Here is a 22,259-nt window from a genome sequence, read left to right as displayed (position 1 = left end):
TGAAATTCATGTCATGACCTATCATTTATGTTCGTCATACACTCTTGTCATACTGTGCCACTTTTTGGTAAATACCAAGTTAACGATATGACAATGAGAGCACCAAGACGTAGGCGGATAGATAGATAGATAGATAGATAGATAGATAGATAGATAGATAGATAGATAGATAGATAGATAGATAGATAGATAGATAGATAGATAGATAGATAGATAGATAGATAGATAGATAGATAGATAGATAGATAGATAGATAGATAGATAGATAGATAGATAGATAGATAGATAGATAGATAGATAGATAGATAGATAGATAGATAGATAGATAGTGTCAAAGTGGCAAATGTTCGCCAAGAAATGCTTCGCATTTAAAAATATCGCACTCCACACCCGATGCGGTTTTGAAGTCAGCAAGGCCCCACAATTAAGCAGCATCACGAGGTCTGTTTTCTTCTTAGCGCACACAAAATGGCTCAGAAGTTCGGGACACAATCAACAGTACAAAAAGAAAAAAGAAGTCAGAACTCGACAACGCCCTGTGATGCGACGGGTGGTTCTGCACGAAAAAGTCCTTCAGCGAAGTGTCCCGCCATTCTCTTTCTCCTTTCCCCACTTCGTTTCCTTTGTGTGTCTTCCTTTGGCGAACATGTCCGACCCCGCTGTCACTGCCAACGCCCGCGATCCGTCCTTTGTTTTCTCGATAGCCTCGATCAAACACACACACACACCTCGGCGGTCCTTCCGGCGATCTCCATTTCCTCTGCTATTACCCTGGGTCCCACCTTGTTTTCGCTTCCCTCCCATTTCCACGATTCTCTTCGCCCTGTCTGCTCGGCGGGGTCTCGACGTCGCCTGAGCGGCGACGCGAAAGATTGTCGGGATCGCCGGACGAGGCTCTCTTGTTTGCCTTGGCGTTGTTCCTCGCGGCCGCCGACCTGGTGACGATTGCCCACGCCGGCCTTCCTCCATATTCCCCGGCAAGTACATGCGTGTGTACGTGCGCACGTGTGTGTGCGTCCAAGTGTCGTCGCAATCACAAGATCTCGGGAGGCCTCGAAGGCAGTGCCGTAGCGGTGCGGCCGATGATTTACTCGGCGGGGAAAAACGGTAATTTAGCCTGACTGACCGAACTTGAACTATAGACCATTTAACACTCAAAGCGAAGTGCTTCCGCCTGACCGGTCACTTTAGTGTGTTTAGTCTTGTATGTTAGATAGTATTTTGTCTAGCACTTTACAAACGCTAAAGAAGTGCAAAGGGTGAAACGAACGGCGCACAGATATTGTCCGAGCATGGAGTGCCATCGATTTCGATCGTTTCGTGCGTTTCACTCCTTGGTGTTATTTCGTTATATTATAGCGTCAGGTGCGCGTCGGCAATCCGTCCCTCTGGTCTTCAGTGTTTGTTCACGGGCGCCTTTCGAAGCCTCCGCACAGGCAGGAAGATTGAGGCAGCCGAATTAAACTTTGCAGTTAATGAGTACATCATATGTAGTTGCTCGCGAGTCTTTTATAGTGTATCTGGTAAGATCCCGACTTCTGCAATTAAATAAAATTGCAAGAAACTCTGGAGGTTGCAAGGAACCTTGAAAGCGCAGAGGAGGCTGCACTGGCACGCGCGAATGATCGTAAACTTCGTTAACATCTCTAAAGGGCATCACCAGAAATTATTTTCGTAAATTTAATTGCAAGCAATTGTCGCCGGCGGGGGAGTAGACACATCGAATTGAAACTTTGGATGTATACAGTGAGTGAAATCCAGCGTAGATATCAGTACTACCATTGAAGACTGTCTAGTAAAATTGGAAAGTCCCAAGAAGCATTGGACTGCACTTACAGATTTTTGCGAGGTATAGGATGTTTGCTTCAAGCTGTCGGCGTTTTTTTTTTTTTTCTTTTTTTTTTGTGTAGTCCTTTCCTCGGGAGATTGCATAGGCCTCGAATTCTAAGGCGAATAGCTTTCTTTGACTCTTCCGTCCATTTTTGTGGTAAGTTGTTGGCGGTGGTCGGGCTTTCACCGCCGATGCAAAGGGCACGTGCTCTCGCGCAAACAAGTTTCGGGGCGCTTTCGTCACCGAAAGCCAACTGTTATTGCTCGTTGAGACGCACGTGCGGTTTCGCGAGCGCTGTGGCGCATCTGAACGTTTACATGATGAGGTCGAGCGCTCAGTATAGACAGCCCTCCTCTACCTCCTCCTCCGCCCTCTCCCCATGTGGATTGTGTGGGAGAGGAGGATCGCAGTCGCCTTCCACGCCGGCGCTCACGCTTCTGCAGACAACACCCGTATACGACAAATCGGCTTATTAAATGCGAAGCATTTCTTGGCGAACATCTGCCACTTTGTCAGTATCTATCTATCTATCTATCTATCTATCTATCTATCTATCTATCTATCTATCTATCTATCTATCTAGCCGCCTACGTCTTGGTGCTCTCATGGTCGTTTCGTTAACTTGGTATTTGCCAAAATTGGCATAGTATGACTAGAGTGTATGACGAACATAAATGATAGATTATTACATGAATATAATGAAATGTGTGTTATGTAGGTCATGAAACAGCTGCCTACGTCTTGGTGTTCTCATGGTCGTTTCGTTAACTTGGTAGGTACCAAAATTGGCATAGCGTGACAACAGTGTATGACGAACATAAATCATCTTCTTCTTCTTCTTCTTTCTGGAGTTTTACGTGCCAAAACCAGTTCTGATTAAGAGGCACGCCGTAGAGGAGGGCTCCGGATTAATTTTCACCACCTGGGGTTCTTTAACGTGCACTACAACGCAAGCACACGGGCGTTTTTGCATTTTGCCTCCATCGAAATGCGGCCGCCACGGCTGGGATTCGATCCCGCGACCTCGTGCTCAGCAGCACAACGCCTTATCTGACTGAGCCACCGCGGCAGGTGAACATAAATGATAGGTCGTGACATGAACTTCATGACATGCGTGTCATGTAGGTCATGAAACAAACGCCTAAATTGACAATGACCCAGCGAGAAAATTGTAACACTCTAAACCACTGAAATGAGTTCTGACGTGGGTACTAAGTGAAGGAAAGACGAAAGGATGATAGGTAGAAGCCATAGTCATGAACATGACTCAACAAAGATGACAATGACTCAGCAAAAAAAGGTTAACACTCAAAAACCACTGAAATTTATTGGGTTCGCCCGTGGCTACTAAGTAAAGGAAACACTAAAGGATAGTAGTAGAAGCCATAGTCGTGACCATGACTCAGCAAAAATGCCAATGACTCAGAGAAAAAAGACTAACACTCAAAAACCAATGGAATGGGTTCGGATGTGTTACTAAGTGACGGAAAAGGCTAAATGTTCATGGTCGAAGTCATAGTCATGAGCATCACTAGGGATTTCGCCTTAAGGTCTCTTAGGCGTAGCTAAAGGGACTCCTGAGGATTCGTGGCATGAATTTCATGACATGCGTGCCATGTAGGTCATGAAACAGCGGCCTACGTCTTGGTGTTCTTATGGTAGTTTCGTTAACTTACATGGTAAGCTCCCCGCACACTGCTTCGCATAACATCGATTCCCACAGGGCGTGGGATGTGCCGGCTTTTTTGTAGAGGCACTTCTACTACCTCTTCATATGTGCTTGTTAACGGCTCTGTTTTCTGACGGTTCTGTTTTCTACGAATATACGCTTGGGAGCTTTCTGGAAGCGTTCAGCTATTCGTGATCGACATTCGTGATCGACATCGACGACATTGACAATCATCGTCGATAGTTTCTGTACAATTTTTTTCGTGCGATGCTGCTACGTAGTCGGCGAAGCTAGATAGAATGACCTCGGACATTTCCCGTTACATTTATCCCTGTTCGCCATACGTCGTCAATGTTACGAGATAAATCTGTGAGTAAGCTAGCTGGATAGGCTATTCTTGAATCGCAGTTAATGAAGTCTTTCGTTTACCAGCCTACGAAGAATCAAAGTACCCAGCCTACGAAACATTCGTAGTATCTCTGGGCTTCTGCGCAACTTTTCTTCAATCGTTATTCTGCCTTTCGCAACAGCATTGAGCTAAAAAGCTACGAAAAAGCTTCTCGTTTTCAACGTATACATGTATTCATTTTTCAATCTAATTTGACAACCAAAGCACACAAACCCAGCTCTGCTCCCGCATCGTTTTTGCTTCTGAGGCATTAAACGAGACTTCAAAGAGGGACTGCCGCACACAGAGAGGACGCCGATGTGGCGGAAGCCAATCGATGATAACCTAGAGGCTGTTCTGCTAACGCGAGAGCTCGCGAGAGCTCGCGTTAGCAACTCCCGCAGTTAGCAACTCCCGCGTTAGCAACTCCCGCGTTAGCAGCTCTCGCGTTCGCAGTTTGTCAACACTGCGGCAACTGTAAACGACCAACGCTGAAGTAGCTTATGTAGCTGGTGTTCCAGCTGCTTCAAGCAATATAAGTTATGAAGCTATTGAAGTGAGCATAGTGCACCGAAAGCGAAGCCGAAGCCGCCATGTTACCATGGGAATCGAAGTCATAGCATCCACGGGAGCAACTCACACGAAGCGTTCATCACAAAATTTGCAAGGCAGCCATGAATTGTCGCTCAGCTTCGTCTTTGTGTGGTACGACGTTGACAACAAAGCACGGAGACAGACATTGCTGCGACAGCGTCAAATACCAGAAAAGCGGGCCTAACAAGTATAACGCATGTAATGTCACATAATTTTTGTAGTCACTCAAACTATTTTTGTAGTGCGATTAGTAAGCTTATTAGTTAGGTTTATTCAGCAAAAATTTTAAATATTCGTTTGAGGGCATAAGTCACATTCGAAACGTTGCATAACGCGCTCATAAACAACAAATAAAGTCGATTCCGTGAAGTTACCTTTTACGCGGTTCTTTTTCCTGCGTTCTAAAAGAAAGACCACGAAATACAAAAAAAAATACGGCACTGCGCCCTTGCGCGTCTGGATTGCAGCGCTCTCAATCGAGTTCGGAAAGAACGAAGCCCGCGCATGCCAATTGCGAAAGAGAGAAAGCGATCTGCCACAGCGTCAAGCTTACGTCTGCAACGTCGTTGTGGAGATTAAAATCAGCCGCAGTTATAAATGATAAGTCACAGGCGACCACCGAACACTGATGAAAACACGCTGGTCAGCTTCCGGCAGGTATGCGCATTTCGCTCTTTTGAAACGAGATTGAGAGCGCTGCTATCCAGACGCACAGGCGTGCAGTGACGTCTTTTTTCCCCCATTTCACGGGCTTTCTTCAGAGCACGTGATTGATTGATTGATTGATTGATTGATTGATTGATTGATTGATTGATTGATTGATTGATTGATTGATTGATTGATTGATACGCACGCACGCACGCGCGGAAGAATGAAGACACCGAGAAGGTCTGCATCTGTCAGGAAGCCCTCGTGATTTATTATCGGCATAAATACAGACGCGAACGAGCTGGGGAAAGATTGGCAACCGCGTTCTTTTGTTTCTAGTTCGGCCTGCATATATGACAGTGGCCGAATACAGGCTCCAAAGCGTACATTTTGCAATGCACCATTCTTAGAAACCAGCTACAGGTAAATTACGCGTGGCAAGCGATCTTAATTTCTTTTTTTCTCCTCTTCATATCTGCATATCAAGAGTGAAAAACTTATGTCTCTGAGAAAGGCCGTAATTGCTTCGTCCAAAAGTCGACTATGCATGGCCTGCCCACCATTTTTTTTTTTTTTAAACGTACACACGCTAGAAAAATGTCTGTATCACAAGTAGTAATGGTTTTCGTGCAAGCATTTAAGGTTCCAAAACCGGAATCGCGTCAAAATAAGCAAGCGAGAGCTGGAAAAAAAATCAATTCTTTCGGAAGAGCACGGTGGTGAAACTGATGCTTGAAGCCCCGTAACCGTGCTCCTCGTCGAAACAGCCCACACAGCCGCTGGGCGACCGTACCGATCTAATCAGGCCACCGCCAAACACTCTCCTCGCACACGTTCTTATTATACGACTGCGTACGAATGAAAGAAACAAGCAAAAGAAGAAACCAAAACAAAGTAAGGAAACAACGAAAACGCGCGCGAAAGAGAGAGTCATATGAGAGAGCGCAGTAAAGGCACACAGAAGCCCGCGGAAAATAAAGGAGAGAGCAGCCCGGCGTAGTCTCTGCACGCGCGCGCACACACAGACGTGCACACGGCCAGACGAAGCAAGAGAACGACACGATACCCCTTAGCTCTGCTCTCGTCGGAGGTGCAGCCCTGTTCTTCGACGCGGCATTGGTTTGCCGTCGCGGCCGGCAGCGATCCCTTTCGTGCGGGAAGCGACGGAGGGGGCAAAAAAAAAAAAAAGGCACGAGTAAAGGTGGGGAAGACGAGGAAGAGGGGGCTCGTTGATCCGCTAGGTTGTTTCGACAACCTCTGCGCCTTATACCTCTTTCTTTTCCCCCTGACCGCCCGCCTCGTCCGCGGTACCACCGCCACCACCACTACGGAGCGATCTCTTCTTCTTCGGGCATCTTCTCTTCATCCTCCTTTTTATCTCTTCCTTTTCTTCCTTTTCTACTTCTTCTTCTCTCTCTATCCTCGCTGCCCGTCGTGCCTATTCGTACTTTTTTTATGTGTGCGCGCGCGGTTGTTGCTCTTGCCTTTCTTCCTTACGTGTGTCCGTGCGTGTGTTCGCAGAGAGGGCGCGCGCGCGCACTGTGTATATAGATCGCTCTTCTGCCGGCGCAGCGGCGATATAAATACACCGTGTATATAGAGGGGGGGAGCGGCGACTGACGCGCGTGCGCGCGCGATAGAGCTAGTGGAGCGAGGCAACCTCGTCGTCGTCTTTTCTTTCCGAGCCTCCGCAGAGCCGGCGACCCTCCTCCCCTCTACTCTTGCTGCGTCCCGCCTCTCCATTAATCACACCTCGGGCAAAGGTAAAGACTGGAGGGTACAAGGACGAGGCGGCGGCTGCAACGCTATATAACAGCCGAGCCCCGGTCCTCGATCTCTGCTGATCGAGTCTCGAGTCACTGGGAAAAGGGTTTCCATGCACGGCTCCTACGCGTTGTGCCTTCTATTCAGTGTCTTTGGAGGCTCGCGTTGAAGACGGGGGGGTTATATCAGGCTCCGAGCGGAGCTTCACCCCCCCCCCACTGGCTCGTTATATTTAACACGCCTGACTTCGCCCTGTTAAAGCGGTTAGCTTGACGAAACTAAAACGGCCTCGCGTGGGAAGCGCCACAATTTACTGCGCTTCTGAGCTCCTACACGAACCGAGGCGTATACAGTAACCGACAGCAGTAATAACGTCGCGAGCACGCCGTGGGACTTTAATTAAACTGTTTCTGACGGATTAAGTGTGTCTTTACGTAGCTGTGCTATAGGCATATTGTAAATTACAATAAGCCAGTTCTGTCGCCACTTCCAACCTCTGAACATGTATTTCCACTTTTCACCCACGTTGTCCCTACGTTCGTGTGCCTGCATCCATCTATACTGGTATTTTCTCTTGCGCGGGCTTCTTTGAGTCTTTACGACACCCTCGTATGACTCTCTCTTGATGACGGTTTTTCGGGACCGCGTTTCAGTTCCATGAGCCAACGGATTCACACACTGTCTGCGCATCACACACACAAGTGTACAAAAACGCAGAAGTGCATCTGTCGACGACAGATCACCTCCCTCGGTACGAGTTAGGGACTACGGATTTGACTTCTCAGCCCTGTAGGCAATCGTAGTGAGCTGCTTCGAGTCACGACAGCTTCAAACATAACGTAGGCGGCGTGTATGGCACTCTTTTGTGCGCCAGTTTCGAATAAGAGCGGGGAAAATAGACAGACGGTAAACTATTTGCGCAATGGCTAGCACTTTTAAAATAGCCTCAATCGTGGGCCTCTTGTCAGGCACACATTTGCCTTTAGTCTCTGTCTCCTCTTGAAGTTTCTAGCAATCAAAAAAAAATATTGAAACTTGAGAAATTATGATGGCTACGCTACTCACAGGAGAACCGACCACTGCGGGTTCGAGCTTAGAGATGCCGTTTGGCCACGTAAGCCAACGCCGCGTAAGCCAAAGTCGCGCAAGAAACCCAGTAGTGTCCAAGTTAACGAATGAGAGGTTGATTTGCACTCAAACCTCCCACAACTTATGACACTGCGCAGACGCATTTCCCGGGCGCACGTTAAGACCCGCGCACCAAAGGCGCATACTTATAAACTGCTCGTACACTCTCGGTGGCCAAAAGGCTGGGTCTCGATATCGTAGAGCAACGCCTGTTTATAGCTTTAGGCTCCGATGAGTGATTCACGGTGTAGTAGGACCACTGTATTATAGGACCACATTACGAGCTCTAGGCACCGCTTTTCGGCGTAGCGTTCGGGAAGGAGGAACGCGAGGCACGCCCTGGCCTAGGTGGAAAACACCGTAGACGAGCTCAAGTCCGAACTATTACCAAAAGGAGCCGTCAGACGAGAGGATGCCCCGGAGAGGTCTCCTCTACGCTCTCTCTCGTGACAGCGCCGTGCTGGAACTGAGAAACGAGAGCACAATTTCCGCGAACAGAGGTTCAATGAACAGAGGTCCACTGGGCCTTGCAAGTGTAGCGACAGCAAAGTGACCACCCGTCCCGCCGCCAGTGGAAAGGGAAGAAGATCAGGGGCGGAATAACGAGCGAACACCCGCGCGCAGTCCGCAGGGCAGTGCCCTAATGTACCGACAGCATCGAACCTTCCACCTCTGGCAACAACTTCTAACAGAGATCAGTTGAAAAAAATTGCATTCTGTGTGCTCTATTTCAACAGGTACTATTCGAAGACATCCTACATGCATTGTGAAGAAAAGGAACGCCTGGGTGCTGACTTCCTATAGAAGTTTATAATGATCCAAGTACTAGCGCACGGAAACGTTCGGTTAACGAGACCGTCGGAAGGGCTGGTTTTCATATCAGCAATCGATTTTATTCGTTGTGCTGCTGGTTACGATGCTGATCAGCACGATGATGATCATATGGTTCATATGATTGTAATCATATGAACCATACCTTTTCATTTCCAGTGTTTGACCTTCCTTTTGTGCCTTGTCTCTTGTTTGCGCTTTAAAAAGTTTATCACATACCTTTCCATTTAGCGCAATGACCATATCTGGTGCGGGAACGTTTCTGACGAAACCTCCTCCCCTTTTTCCTCCGTGCGCAGACCCCAACATCCCGGACCTACCGTCAATCAGCAACTCGTCGTACGGGCCGCCGGGGGACTGCTACGAGCCGTGCCACGTGAACGTGTCGTTCATGGACGACCGGCCGTGCAGCCCGGACGGTTACGGCGACCATTTCGCCACAGCCTTGGACTCTTCTTCAGTCTCGACCACGACGGTGGCCTCCGGCCCCACGGGGTCGGTAGCTGCCGCCGACGGTGTTGGTGTTGGTGGTGTTGGTGGGGCCAGTGGTGGGGGGCGGACGCAGCACCCGTGCTGTGCGCTCTTGGTGACCGCGGTGGTGACGCTGGTGACAGTGTGGTGGGCGGCGGGCCGGACCCGCGGCCGGCACAGAACACTCTGCTCATAGCACCGGCTGCCGCCTTCCTCCTCCTCTTCCTCCTCCGTGCCAGCAGACGACGACTGCCAGAGCGGCGACGACGCCACAGCTGCCGCCGCCATCCGACCGCCGCAGCCGCTGACCCTCCTGGCGTAGGACGCCGGCCGCCGTGCCGGTGAGATGCGCGCCGCCACCAACACCGACGAGGCGTCGGCGGCTGCCACTGCTGCCGGGAGGGCCCTCTCCGGGACACGAGGTGCGTGCGAAAGTCCCTTTGCTTCCTTGTCTGCGAGAGTGTGGTTCTGCTAAGGTCATCGCGGTGTTTGTCCTTCGTCAAGCTATTGACTGACTGAGCTTCGTGTAGGAAAATACGGCCATGATACCTTACTTGAGCCAAATGATAGCCACGGTTCCACATCAGTGGACAGCGAAAGAAAAAGGGCGAGCTAAGAACTTAAGTTTTTTTTTTTCTTTTTTTATACTAATTCTCGTAGTATACTCCTCTTAAGACCAACCCGGTTAAACAGAATGTTCGGATATGCCGAACAATATGAAAGTGCTTGGTGGGTTTCCCGCCGAACCCACGCAAAAAAAGAAAAGAAAAACGCTCAACACGGACCGTTATTTAGTTAAGCCAGCGTCCGTCAGCTTAAGCCGAACTTCCGCGGCTGTGAATAATGCTTGCTCGCCTCAGAAAGAAGCCCGGAGCGACCTCTTGCTCTGACGAAAGCGAAGGGTGTTTCTGTGAACGTAAATTACGCCAGTGTCGGCAGTTATGTGACAACATGCATGGACGATATGATGGAGCATTACTCGAGAGGTACACGAGGTGTCATTGTAACGTTTCACAGCTTTCATCATAGGTCTGTAGTGAACATGTTCCAGGCTTTAATGTCTTATTTTGTCCGAAAAATAAAGTTATTCTGGTGCCTTCGTATGCCTGTAGCGGGTTTTCGCGAGTTGGGACGCCTTACGATGACATTATGGGACAGTTTTACGATATGGCCAGGCCTTCAACACCGTGTATCATCCTAAATGTTATTGAAAAACCAGAGTCGAACTTGGCCTGCTCTATAGAATACTTGAGGAGTTCCAAAGTATCTCTCCGTAAACATAGCTGGAACGGGCTAAATAATAGTAGAAGCAAGGGAGATAAGGGTAGTGCGTGACCTCACGCCGAAATTCTACAACGATAAGCCTATCCTATCTGAATAGAGCGAAGGCACAACTATTCCGTTCTAACACGTAACTAGGACAAAAGTGATACGCTGGACTGCAGGACTCTCACCGAGATTAACGAGATTAAGGTTATCACGCACACCATAATAATATACGAAAGTACCTTTCGCATACTGCTGAAGGTAGACTAGCACAGCAGTTTGCATTTTGTCTGGCGAGGGCACTATAGGAGCAATATTCAGCTTAACGCAAAGCACTTCTGGCTCAATTTATAGTCTTAGGTTGCCGTTGCACACAGGACCAAGACAGGAATTCCGGAGCATTCTTAAAAAGAATACGTCCAGAGTGCCCGCGATCGGGCCGTCAAGCTCGGCTTGCCGGTCCCTACGTGGGACTAGCCGGGTGGCGCGGGGTGTCCCCTGCGTCTTCTCTGGACCTCAATAAAGTTATTTCACTCACTCACTCACTCGAGAGAAGTACACCTGACTCATCAATTAAATGTGTAGTCGCTCAGACTAAGGGCACACATCTTATTAGAATTTAAATTGGTACAACTTCTGCGTTTTCCTCTACATTACTAGACAAAAAAGTAAAAGCTACTAGACATGAAGTGTTGCGCAGATACCTATTCGGGAAAAAGCTAGTCTGGAGGCCACTAATGCAAATTTACGCTGCTACGAGCGCTTAAATACTACTGCGTTGTTTGTCCCAAGAGCGAGCGATACAGTACGAAGATTCAAGGAGGTATATTCAAAACCGTCTTCGTTTTAAGTTCAGCTACGAAGTGACTCTCAGGCTGCACTGGGGCTCGGCATTATGCGGTTTTCTATTCAGCCAGGTAATCGAGCCAGGTAATCGAGTTGAGCGTTCACTCCCATTTGCTTCTCTCCGAGCGTCTCGTAGCTTCGCGATGTTGTAATTCGAAGTGAAATTACACAAGCTATAGCCCAGTTTTCCTGTCCTTAAGCTGACGCCAGGCCTTAACAAGATTGCGACCTGGGGCACATGGTGTAGCTTCGATCATGATCAGAAAGCTGACCACAAAATGTGGTCGTCCCGTGTTATTCAACTGACTTTCATTGTTCCGAAGTTTTCGGCCATGAAGCATTCACGCCTTTCTTGTAGTTCACAGCACGCGTCTTGGAAAGGCGTGGCCGCACACAGTCAAAACGAATGTGCTGTATTCTAGACGCTGTCAAATTCTTCCATACACTGTCGAATTCGTCATCTATGTCGCCAGATTTGATTGACTCAAAACGCCAACGTGGCGAAATTCTACAACAAGGCGAAATTGTACATTATTCCGAATTACTGCACTCCGGGATGCCTGGCTCAAGAGGGACCTGGAACGGCGCGATTAACCTGGCACGTGCTGCTATGTTGTTCTTTACTTCCTCTCTATCTGCAAGTCACGCTTCGCACTACGTGCACGACAACGCCGCCCAATGTACTGATTTCACCACGTTCGGAGCGCTTGTGCAGCGGCCTTGTCCTCGCTATGACAATATATACAGTTATCGCCGCTTCCCCGTTGTACTTGGGTTCAAGGCAACGTTGAGCAGAAAACCGAGGATAATGCCACGGGTAATTTGTCCAGTTAATTTTAGGGGCAGGTTGGTATGTTGGTCTCCTGAACCCCGTTTAATGTTGTAATATATACAGGGTGTTTCAGCGAACACTTTCAAAATTTGTTTAAGGTTGCCTGTGGCAGATAGCCCAATACTAGTTAATGAGCTGGTCTACTCGAAGAGGCGGACGTTACTTGCTCAAAAAATTGTCATGCATAATCGAATAATTAGCAGAAATTCACTAATTCAGTTTTTAACTAATTACCTTATGGCCTATATTGCAATTTACAAATTTTAGCCGTGGAGTTCGCAAGGCGGATCCGCTTAGAATTCTCGGGATGACACCAGTTTGGAGATATTAATTCCCGAACATTGCGGAGAAATGCATTGGCGTTCCAGTCAGGTTATGAACAAAACGTCGCTTTATGCATTGAAGCACAAAATTAACTGGAATGCCAATGCATATCTCCGCAAAGTTCGGGAAATAATATCTCGAAACTGGTGTCATCCCGAGAATTCGTTCCAAGTGGATCCGCCTTGCGAACTCCACGGCTACAAATGGTAAATTGCAATATGGGCCATCAGGTGATTAGTTAAAAACTTAATTAGTGAATTTCTGTTATATTTCTATTATGCATTGCAATTTCTTGTGCAAGTAATGTCCGCCTCTTCGAGTAGACCAGCTCAAGAACTAGAATTGTGCTATCTACCACAGGCAGCCTTTAAGAATTTTTTAAAGTGTTCGCTGAAACACCCTGTATATAGCCAAGGAAAGCATCAGGGTAATTTTCCTGATGCTTTCCTTGGCTTCATAGTCTGGTGGCTTTATATGGTCATGATTTCTAAAAAATTTAGCCCCTCGTCTCGCATATATATATATATATATATATATATATATATATATATATATATATATATATATATATATATGTCGAAGGTTAAGTGATTTCACGTTGGCGCAAGCACAACATGCGAAAAGGAGTAGCCGTCACCATTACAGGGTGACTACATCTTCCTTTTTATTTTCATTTCAATAATAAAAAAACACGCTTCTTACTACAGTCGAACCCGTATATATCGAACCCATATATAACGAATTATTGTGTATAACAAACAGCAGTAATCCAGGGAAAACAAGGGGCATGTGGGAGATGGCGATTCAAGACTATGAGTAACACGAGAACAAGGTGAGAGCAGCAGCCAACGTTTCGACAAGTGGACTTGCCTTCTTCAAGGTGACATATGGTTTCGAAACAGCAGTAAAGTCACCTTGAAAATGTTGGTATAATTTTTTTATATATAGAATTACCTATATATCGAGCTTTTTTGTGATCCCCTTCAGATTCGATTTATCCGGGTTCGGCAGTATATTATAGCCCTTCAGCCCGATAGGGACTACTACGACCGGCAGCCTTTGCGCCAGCGGTGAGGTTGTGAAATTCGGCGTGCAATTAGCCTATCGCCAACGAAAGTCTGAATATGAGCTAGCTGGTTACGTTTTCGTCGAAGAAAACACAGCGCTCTATGCGCGCGTATTTTCCACTCGCTTGCCCCGTCTTTAGCGCTGTTCCCTTCAAAGCTATTGCAAATGCTTTTTTTTTTTCTCCGTCTCCCGATGCAGGGTCTTCGCGTGCAACGCAAGAAAGACCAGCGCAGCCCAGCCCCAGCGCCGCCTCAGGATTCCCTCGAGGGCAGCAACGGCAGCGGCGGTGGAAGTGGTGGCTCGGCCACGGTGGACGACGTCCCCATTCACCGAGCAACAGCAACAACGAGTCCGCCACCACGGCACACCGCCATCCCCCACACCACGGAAAGCGGTGCGCGACAGCCTCTCCGGGTTTCCGGCACGCAACCTCAAGCGCACCACGCACACACAAACTCGCACACACTAACGGACACGAAGAAAACAAAACTCGGAAAGCCAGACGCAAAGAGAACCCCGTCCCTGCGTGAGTGTTCCGCGGTTAGACGGTGTTTGACAATCGGCCTCTGGTGCGATGGGACCTCGTATTAACAACTCACGCACGTCCGAAACGAGAGCGAGAGCTCCAGTTGTCGATCTGCTGCCTGACGACCTAAGGCTCTGATACTTGGTGCTCTGATTGCCTCTTCCAGAGACTAGGAGTTGGCGAGAAAGGAGTATTCGCATGATGATGAAACTTCACCTTGTAATCCCCGTCTTTTCCCAACATTAACCGGAGCTATCTCGGTTGCAGATGTTGTAATGTGCGGTAATCCGGCCCCACAGCGGAATTTCCCTGGCCGTCTATTAAATTTAAAAGCAGTCAACTTTTCAATACAGCCTATATGCATTCGCTACCACGTACTTTCGATGCGCTGAGGCATACCGGACAGTCTGTCATAACTGTCGTTTTTGTTGCCATTCGCGTCCCTAAAGCTAGATAAACGCGTGCGACATTCGTTTGGATCGTTTGTTTCTACATCTAAATAAAAAAGTATCAGTTCACAACTATATAAGCGTGCCAGAATTTGCTTGCGATTCTCGCCGAAGAATTGATCTGTTGTTTTTGCACCAAGCAATGCAATGAACCCACACGTGAGCAACAAAGGAACAGTCGTTGAAAGTAAGTGGCAAGGTCTATGTCTAAAAAAAAATTCGCGTGGCAAGCGAAACGTTTCCGCCTAATAGTTGGCTGAGGTTAAGTTTGCTGTCCCATCTGAGTATCACAAGTGCCCAGAAGAGCTGCGTGCTTTCAAGCGGTATCATTCGGATGAAGATGAGAGAAACAAAAAATAGAATGTTCCCAAGCGTGCCCAGGTATATAGATACGGTTGACTTTTCGATGGGGTTCTCTGGCGTCTGGTGCGAACGCGCGGAATAGGAATAAAACAGGACATATTACGGCAAGAGGCCGAATAATTCAGCCTTTCGAAGGCATAACACTCCCATATACAGACAAACGGAGGCATTTAACAGGACACGCACAAAACCAAGAACACGTCGACGTAGACAGCACACACCAAACAGGAAAGAGGGAAAAAAAAACTTAAAAAAAAAACAAAAATGAGAAGAAGGCTTCTGCTATACAACGACGGAGGATACCACCCTTCGTGGAACATTTCGTTTCTTGTTACTAGTCCTTCGTCGTCTAGGTTTCGAGGTGGGCCAATCCCAGTGCTTCCTTCGCGACGACGCCAACAACACAAAAGCGCGCCGTGCGAACACACCGCCGTGAAAGAAAAGAAAACGAGAGAGAAAGAAAAGAAACAAAACGTTGTGCCGGAGACCCGCGAGGACAAGTAGCAGTGCCGACGCTGCCGCCGCATCAAAACAGAAGACGACGAAGACAACCCGTGTGCCTCCACTCAGCCACCGTACGACGCCAACAAAGAGAGAGCAACATCGCCAAAAAGAAAAAAAAAGAACAGACACAGACACACACACAGTGCGGAAAGGAGACTATGATCCTAGTGTACAGAGACAGAGAGCCCGCCACTACAACACATCCGAAAGAGGAAGAGGAAAAAAAAAAAACAATTTGCACGTGTGCGAGACGGCAGCGCCGCCTCCGCTTAAGGGCTCAAGACTCTTGTGTTTCCCATCCCCCCACCGACCTCCCGGTTATCGGGAGAGTGAGAGAGAGACAGCTTATACGATATATATATCTGTACATGTATATGGTGTATATGTATACGTACGTGTGCTCTCAGCGCAAAGACGGGAGCAGGCTATAGCAGCAGAAAACACCGACGAATTCCAAAGCTAGGTCAACTCTTGCCAATATTTTTTCTCTTTCTTTTTTGCATTGCGCTACACGGCCGACACGCAGGCATATGTGACCGCGCAGTTGGGCACACATACACACGCGCACACACACAAAGCGAAGCTTCGGCCAGCCACGCGCGCGACGCCGCCTGGTGGCACACTCCCTCACTACTAGCTGATTCTCGACTCGGCACACACAGGTGCTTGTGCGACCACACTTGGCCGCAAGGCATGTTTGCTTTGTCCGTAAAGTTATCACAAGTTCCATTCGCAGCGTAAGCTACACGACGACTCCAGATCGTCAAAGGAAAACCGTACCATCGTAACTTAGATCCGAATTCAAAAGACCGATCGTACGCAAGACCACGTTGTAAAAGCTGGCTGTAGCCAATCGAGACAGCAAGGGAGATGAGAACGAGCGCGCTCGGACATTGCCAGGCAGTTATGAACAAAACGGTGAAGTTGTATATCCTGGCCGTTTTTAACGGGCGCCATCGTAAGGACTATTTTAACTTCCGGTTAAAAGCACCGAGGTGTCTCATCTAACCAGCTCGCTGCAGAAAATACAGTCAAACTTCTGCATAGTAACACTGCATACAGTGAATATCCGCTTATAGTGCAGTAAATGTAACGCTTGGTTCTCATAACGTTTATACACTATATATGACGAGAAATATTGATTCAGTAAGATTCTGGTTCCAGCAAGCCAGTAAGAACCAACACTAGCGACGTTTACAGCGTTATAACACGTTACAAATGCAATCATTGTTTTTGGCCCTTGTGTTCATATCCGAGCCAACCGAACCTAAAGGTCGTTATTGGTTAGGGGTATGGTGCGCGCAAAAGACACTGCAGTCCAGCTGCCATGTACGTATGTCCATTTTTGGGCACTTCCTCGTCTTTTCAATACCTCGAAGCAGTGCTGTTGACTGAAATGCTAACTACGGTTGTTAAGACACACAAAATACGGCATATATTTAGATCATTCATGACTGGTCTACGATATGAACATTTTGCTGCACTTCAAATTTCAATGTAGCTCGTACGCGCAGAGCCGAGTGAGCAAGTTTTCTCGTATGTCTTCATGCAAACGGCGCAGCCAACCTCCAGGAGCAGCTGGTGCACGGCTTGCGTGTTTTACGACATAGCAAACGTACAGGCCGTTCTCGCTGTGGCACCACGACCGGGTTTAAATCACGCGGTCAGCTTTTAGTACCACGTTAATTATTGCTAAAAGCGCAATAGACTGGACAGTGATGCAACGTGGAGAAGCAAACTTTACAAAGACGAAAAAGGACGGTACGTAAACCCGCGGCCCTCAAGCGTCTTGATCTCAGCTTGAAGCGCTGACACAGAGGATTACATTAACAGACACTTTGTGATGAGAAAAAAAAAAGCACGCGAAATGTTCGGCTTTAGGAGCGCTCCGGCTCATGCTTTGAGAGAGACCATTGGAAAGCGTCTGCTTGCGTTATGCATTTCTGTGTGATCCGTAGGCAAGACTGATTTCCGGAACAGCAGTGGCTGGCAAGGAGAAGGTTTCGCTTCCTCAAGATCCCCGGCCGACAAGTCTACCTCAATCCTCGTATCATGGCGCCGATCAGTGAAAGCACGGTATAACGACACGTTATCACATAAATTCGGCAGTCTCGAGTGAAGTAGGAAAAAAAGATAAAGAAAAGGTGGAGAGCTTGGAAAGGTGCGTTAGGAAAGCGAGTCCTTGCAGAGCAGCGTAAAAGTCGTACAACTTGACCATTTCAGTAAAATTAAGATATCGACGTACTAAACGTCTCCAGCACACTCTGTAAAACCGGTACCAATATTTCCTACACCTTATAATGAGAGTCAGGCATGAAGTGGTATCGTCATGCAGTACAGCCACGAATGGAAAAGCAAGGAGAATAATAAACGTGGCAAGTTCGTGTTACGAACTACGATGTCGCGCTACGATTCGTGTTTGAATCGTAGCGCGAAAACCTACACGGGACAAAATAAATAACAGAGCGACCGGACAGCACTTTGTCTGGTCGTTGTGTGTCTTTATTTCATCATGCGTAGATATTCGCGCTATCCTTCAAACACGAATACACTATGCCCCTTGCAGGAACCAAAACACGACCGACAGTGGCGCGTTTCTTTACACATTATAGCAGCCGCAGGTGCGAGACACAGGAGCGAGAGGGGACTAAGCGACGCTTACATAGCGCCCCCCCCCCCCCCCACACACACACACACACCCGCACACACAAATAAACCGCCAAGATTTCCTGCACCGCGCGCAACCAGGCGGAGGCTGCCAGAGGGGCAGGCGTTTTCTCGGACGTGTCACAATAACTGTCACTGCACCGCGGCGCAAACGAAAGGAAGTGGCCATGCATGGAAGCGGCAACGGGTGGGCGAGTGCGGGCATGAGGCAGAAAACGAAGCTTCTTCCGACGAACGGACTTCTCGCCCATTGCCGTTCCTTCCTTCCTTCTTTTTTTTCTTTCTGCCTCGCGACTGCGTCGGCTCCGACTGACTGACCGCGCTGCCGGCCGCTTCACGAGCGCTAGGGGTGCCGGCCATTTGTCACTGTCCGTCGCTATTGGTCACCGTGGCGTTAACGTCAGCGCGCTCGCCGCGGTGGCCCCAGCCAAAGGCAGCAGCGCCTCCCTGCTCCCACAAACCTCTTTTTTTTTTTTTTCCCGAGGCGGCAAAGGCGCCTGTCTGCTCTACAGAGAACGAAGGAAGCTAGCTTGCTAGGACTCGCAGCATTGCGTGGCCACAGGAAAAAGAAGAGCCCGGTGGACGCTAAGGGGAGCAGGCGGGAGGTGGAGGGTGGGCAACGTTGGCTGAGCGACGAGCGAGACGAAATCAAAAGAGAGAGGGGGGGGGGGGGGGGGGGCGATTGTGCGGCGCCGCATAGGCCCGAGACGGCGCGCACAAAGGGAGGCAGGCGAATTGGAGCAGAAAGAAAAAAAGGGGGAAAAAAGGTATAGAAGGAACAGACAAAATCGAGAGAGGAGGGAATGACTCGATCGTATAGTAGGCGGACGGCCACGTGCTTACTCGTGGAGCGGGTAAAGTAAGATGGAGAAAAAAAAAGTGGGGAGAAGTAGGGAGATACGGGGAGAGTGAATGAGGTAAAGGGAAGGCGAGTGGATGCTCCTATTATCAAGCAAATCCCGCTGCACGACAGTAAACCCGGTTCGGCGCGGAGGAAGCGACTGCGACCCCCTCCCTAAACGGGGCCGCCCAACGTTCGGCTGCGAACCGCCTTCACAAAAGCGAGCGCCGCGCGCAGAGGGAACGATTGTGCGAGCGCGCCTCGCTGGCAGCGCCGAGCAGCAGCAGTCCGCATCTCGCTCGAGACTTACTCGGTATCGGCCCGAAGAGCGCCACTGCGAAGGGAAAAAAGGGAACGAAGCTCGCGCGGTTGCCGCATCGCGCGCGTTTAGCGTTGTACGCGCCGGTTGGAGGAGTTCGAGGGGGAGGTCGAAGGAAGCCTTTTCTTCGTTGCTGCGAACAAGCCATGCCCGCCGGCGTCAGCCACGATTGCATTTCCACTCTTTTTGGCGCTGCGGTGTCTCGCGGTCGCTTTCCAGAGCAGCTTTGCGGCCTTGAACCTAAAAGAACGCAACATTGTATCATTTCGGCGCATATTTACCAGTTCGTGTTTGGCCAAATTAGCGATTATTGTCTTAATTTGCATTACTTGTTTACTAATTAGTTTATTGTTTTAATCTGTCGGGGATTACGTACCTCCGTCTATACCCCCCTCCTACCCTGCGTGTGCGTCCCACGGTAATTATTCGCATAAGACATACATGGACGCCAAGGTGTCAAGCGAGAGCGGCCAATGATTGTCCGAAAGGGTTAAAACAAAGTGCTCTATTTGCAACAAACCGCTTCACTATATACTAATATTTCTAAACCATGCGTACACTTTAATTTTACGAAGGAGCACGGCATTCGCAGACAAGAAAAGATCGGCAAACATTTTATGGCAAGAAAAAAAAAATCACTTTGCTTTCTCACCGTCTCTGCTCAAGGAAGCAGGGGCTGATAAAAATAAAACTAGTGGTTATTCCTGTCCTAAACTTACTCTCTCTAACGCAAGCAACTGAAAATGAGCGTACTCCCTTTTTAATCAGAGAACTCCGGATTCAGTCAGTCACTCTTGACAGATGAACAAAGATCGCCCGACTATTCATAGATGTAAACTCCGCGTCCAGCTACGAAGAATTTATGAAGTGTCATACACAAGGGTGAATGATCTCAGAGGAAGCTAGACGTGTCGAATCAGTGTGGTGGACATGTTCTGAGGATTGGAGGGCGGTAAGGGGGCTTAAGTTTAGCGTGCGTGTCGATTATATTATAAAAAGATAATATACTGCATTGCATTCAAACTCGGCGTCCTTCCCTGCGACATTTGCGTGTCGTAAGACAGAAATGCCTGTCACTCTATCATCCAGCACTGCCGAAACTGTGGCATCAACCAGCAGCGTTTGCGAACAAACTTGGGCACTCGCCAATCAAAAAGTTGGCAACTGCGCGTAGCCTTACAGATTTTTTTTTTTTTTTGCTTATTCTCGGTGTTCAAACAAAGGCTTAACGTGAACAAAGAATACTGCGAGTTATACTCATTTGAATTCGCGCTATGCGGGGGAGATTATCCACCTATATATTTTCGCAAGGGCATTACGGAATATGTAAAAAAAGAACACTTAATGCGGTGTTCTTTATTATTATTATTATTGTTATTATTATTATTATTATTATTATTATTATTATTATTATTATTATTATTATTATTATCATCATCATCATCATCATCATTTTAAGGTCGCAGCAAACGTAGATATAGCACCATCATCTTCGAACACATTTCCCTGACACAACTCGTCCCCAACTAGAGTCCGGAGCCAAAACAAACGCGAAACCAAGTGAAGAACAAGATGCGGTTATTATGGGTATACACCGGTCACAGACACCTCTTAAAAAATAATAAGAAAGAAAGACATAGGACGTCGAGTTATGATCACAACGCGAGTGAGTGTGCCGCACGCGGCGTCGACACATTGTGAAATTAAATTTGCTAGGGCGTGTCCATGGTCTCGCTTGAAACCTCCAGCGACGTCCAAAATGACGAGGAAGAAATTAAAAAAAAAAGATCAAAATAAAGAAGTGATCGCTCGTCGTCACGCACGCGCCCCCCGCTCGACTGCGCGTCAACGTCTCGTCGTCGTCGGCGGCGGCGACGTCCCCAAAGCAGCAGCGGCAGCGAGGAATGCAAGTGCCATCGCTGGCGACGTCTGGAAACAAGACACGACAGTGGAGAGAGACAACGCAGCCGCCGTCGAGACCCCCGAGGCTGTGTGCGGCGCGTTTGTGCGTGTGCGCGTGTGTGAGCGAGTGCGCGTGTATGTATGTGTGCGTCCCGACGAGAACAAACAAACACACAGACATAAAACAAAAATGGACAACCGGACCAGTGGACGGATTAACGCCATTTTCGCGTACCGGTGTTCATTGTAGTGATGTTTACGACGATGCGGTTCCTCTTGCTTTTTTTTTTATTGTTTTCCTTTTTGTTCTCTCTCTATTTCCTGGAGTAGAAGAAGAGGACGAACCGCGGCTTATCGCTTTTCGTGTTGTCGTGCGTGCGCATGCGCGCTCGACTGTCTTCTCTCTCCGCTTCTACCTGCTTTTCTTTCTTTTTTTTTTTTTTTTAGTGAAAAAAAAAAGCGGAAGAAAAATCCAGTGACACAGCTACAGAGTGAGAGGAGAAGGACACAAAAATTTTCATCATCTGCTTGTGAGATTTGTTAGCCATACGTCCATTTATGAGTACCTGATTTCCCTGTGGTGGTGGTGGTGGTGATGCATGGTGGTGGTGGTGGTGGTGGTGTGTGTGGCAAACAAATTTTCGCCGTGTCGTTCGCGTGTGCGTGTGTGTTCGTGGCCCCGCGTGCGAAAACGAAACCAAAAAAACGAAGGCAACATGTACTATTTACCTTCGCCCTCTGCTTTCTCGGCGGTCGTCTCTCTCTCTCTGCTCCAATTGGGAGGAGGGAGCGGCACGGGGGAGTGACGCGTGGTTTAATACGACGATGTCGAAACACGCTCCCGCTCACTTGAGAGGAGTGACTTTTCAGTTGTACAGTCGGGCGCTAAAGAAGAAGAAGAAAAAATTATGTGAACACACACGCACACACTCGCACACATAAACAAATGCAGGTGACATGGACTGGTAATAACTCTATACCGCAAGAAAAAAAAAAAGAAGAAAAACAGGAAACCAAGTGGGCACACG

The 22,259-nt window shown here is 48.3% G+C and overlaps 1 protein-coding gene across 2 annotated transcripts in view; it reads left to right on the top strand.

The window, feature by feature from the left end:
• LOC119440420 (uncharacterized) overlaps positions 1 to 18,840 on the top strand; it is a 243,622-nt gene extending 224,782 nt beyond the window's left edge. For both annotated transcript variants that reach the window (XM_049661650.1, XM_049661651.1), the window contains exons 3-4: positions 9,153 to 9,746; positions 13,859 to 18,840. In XM_049661650.1, the coding sequence (XP_049517607.1) occupies positions 9,153 to 9,520 (368 nt within the window). In that variant the 3' untranslated portion in view covers positions 9,521 to 9,746; positions 13,859 to 18,840. The remainder of the gene's footprint in view (positions 1 to 9,152; positions 9,747 to 13,858) is intronic.
• The last annotated feature ends 3,419 nt before the right edge of the window (positions 18,841 to 22,259 follow it).

The sequence above is a fragment of the Dermacentor silvarum genome, chromosome 2 (assembly GCF_013339745.2).
Source record: "Dermacentor silvarum isolate Dsil-2018 chromosome 2, BIME_Dsil_1.4, whole genome shotgun sequence".
NCBI classification, from domain to species: Eukaryota; Metazoa; Arthropoda; class Arachnida; order Ixodida; family Ixodidae; genus Dermacentor; species Dermacentor silvarum.
This window is presented reverse-complemented; position numbering and strand designations above follow the sequence as displayed.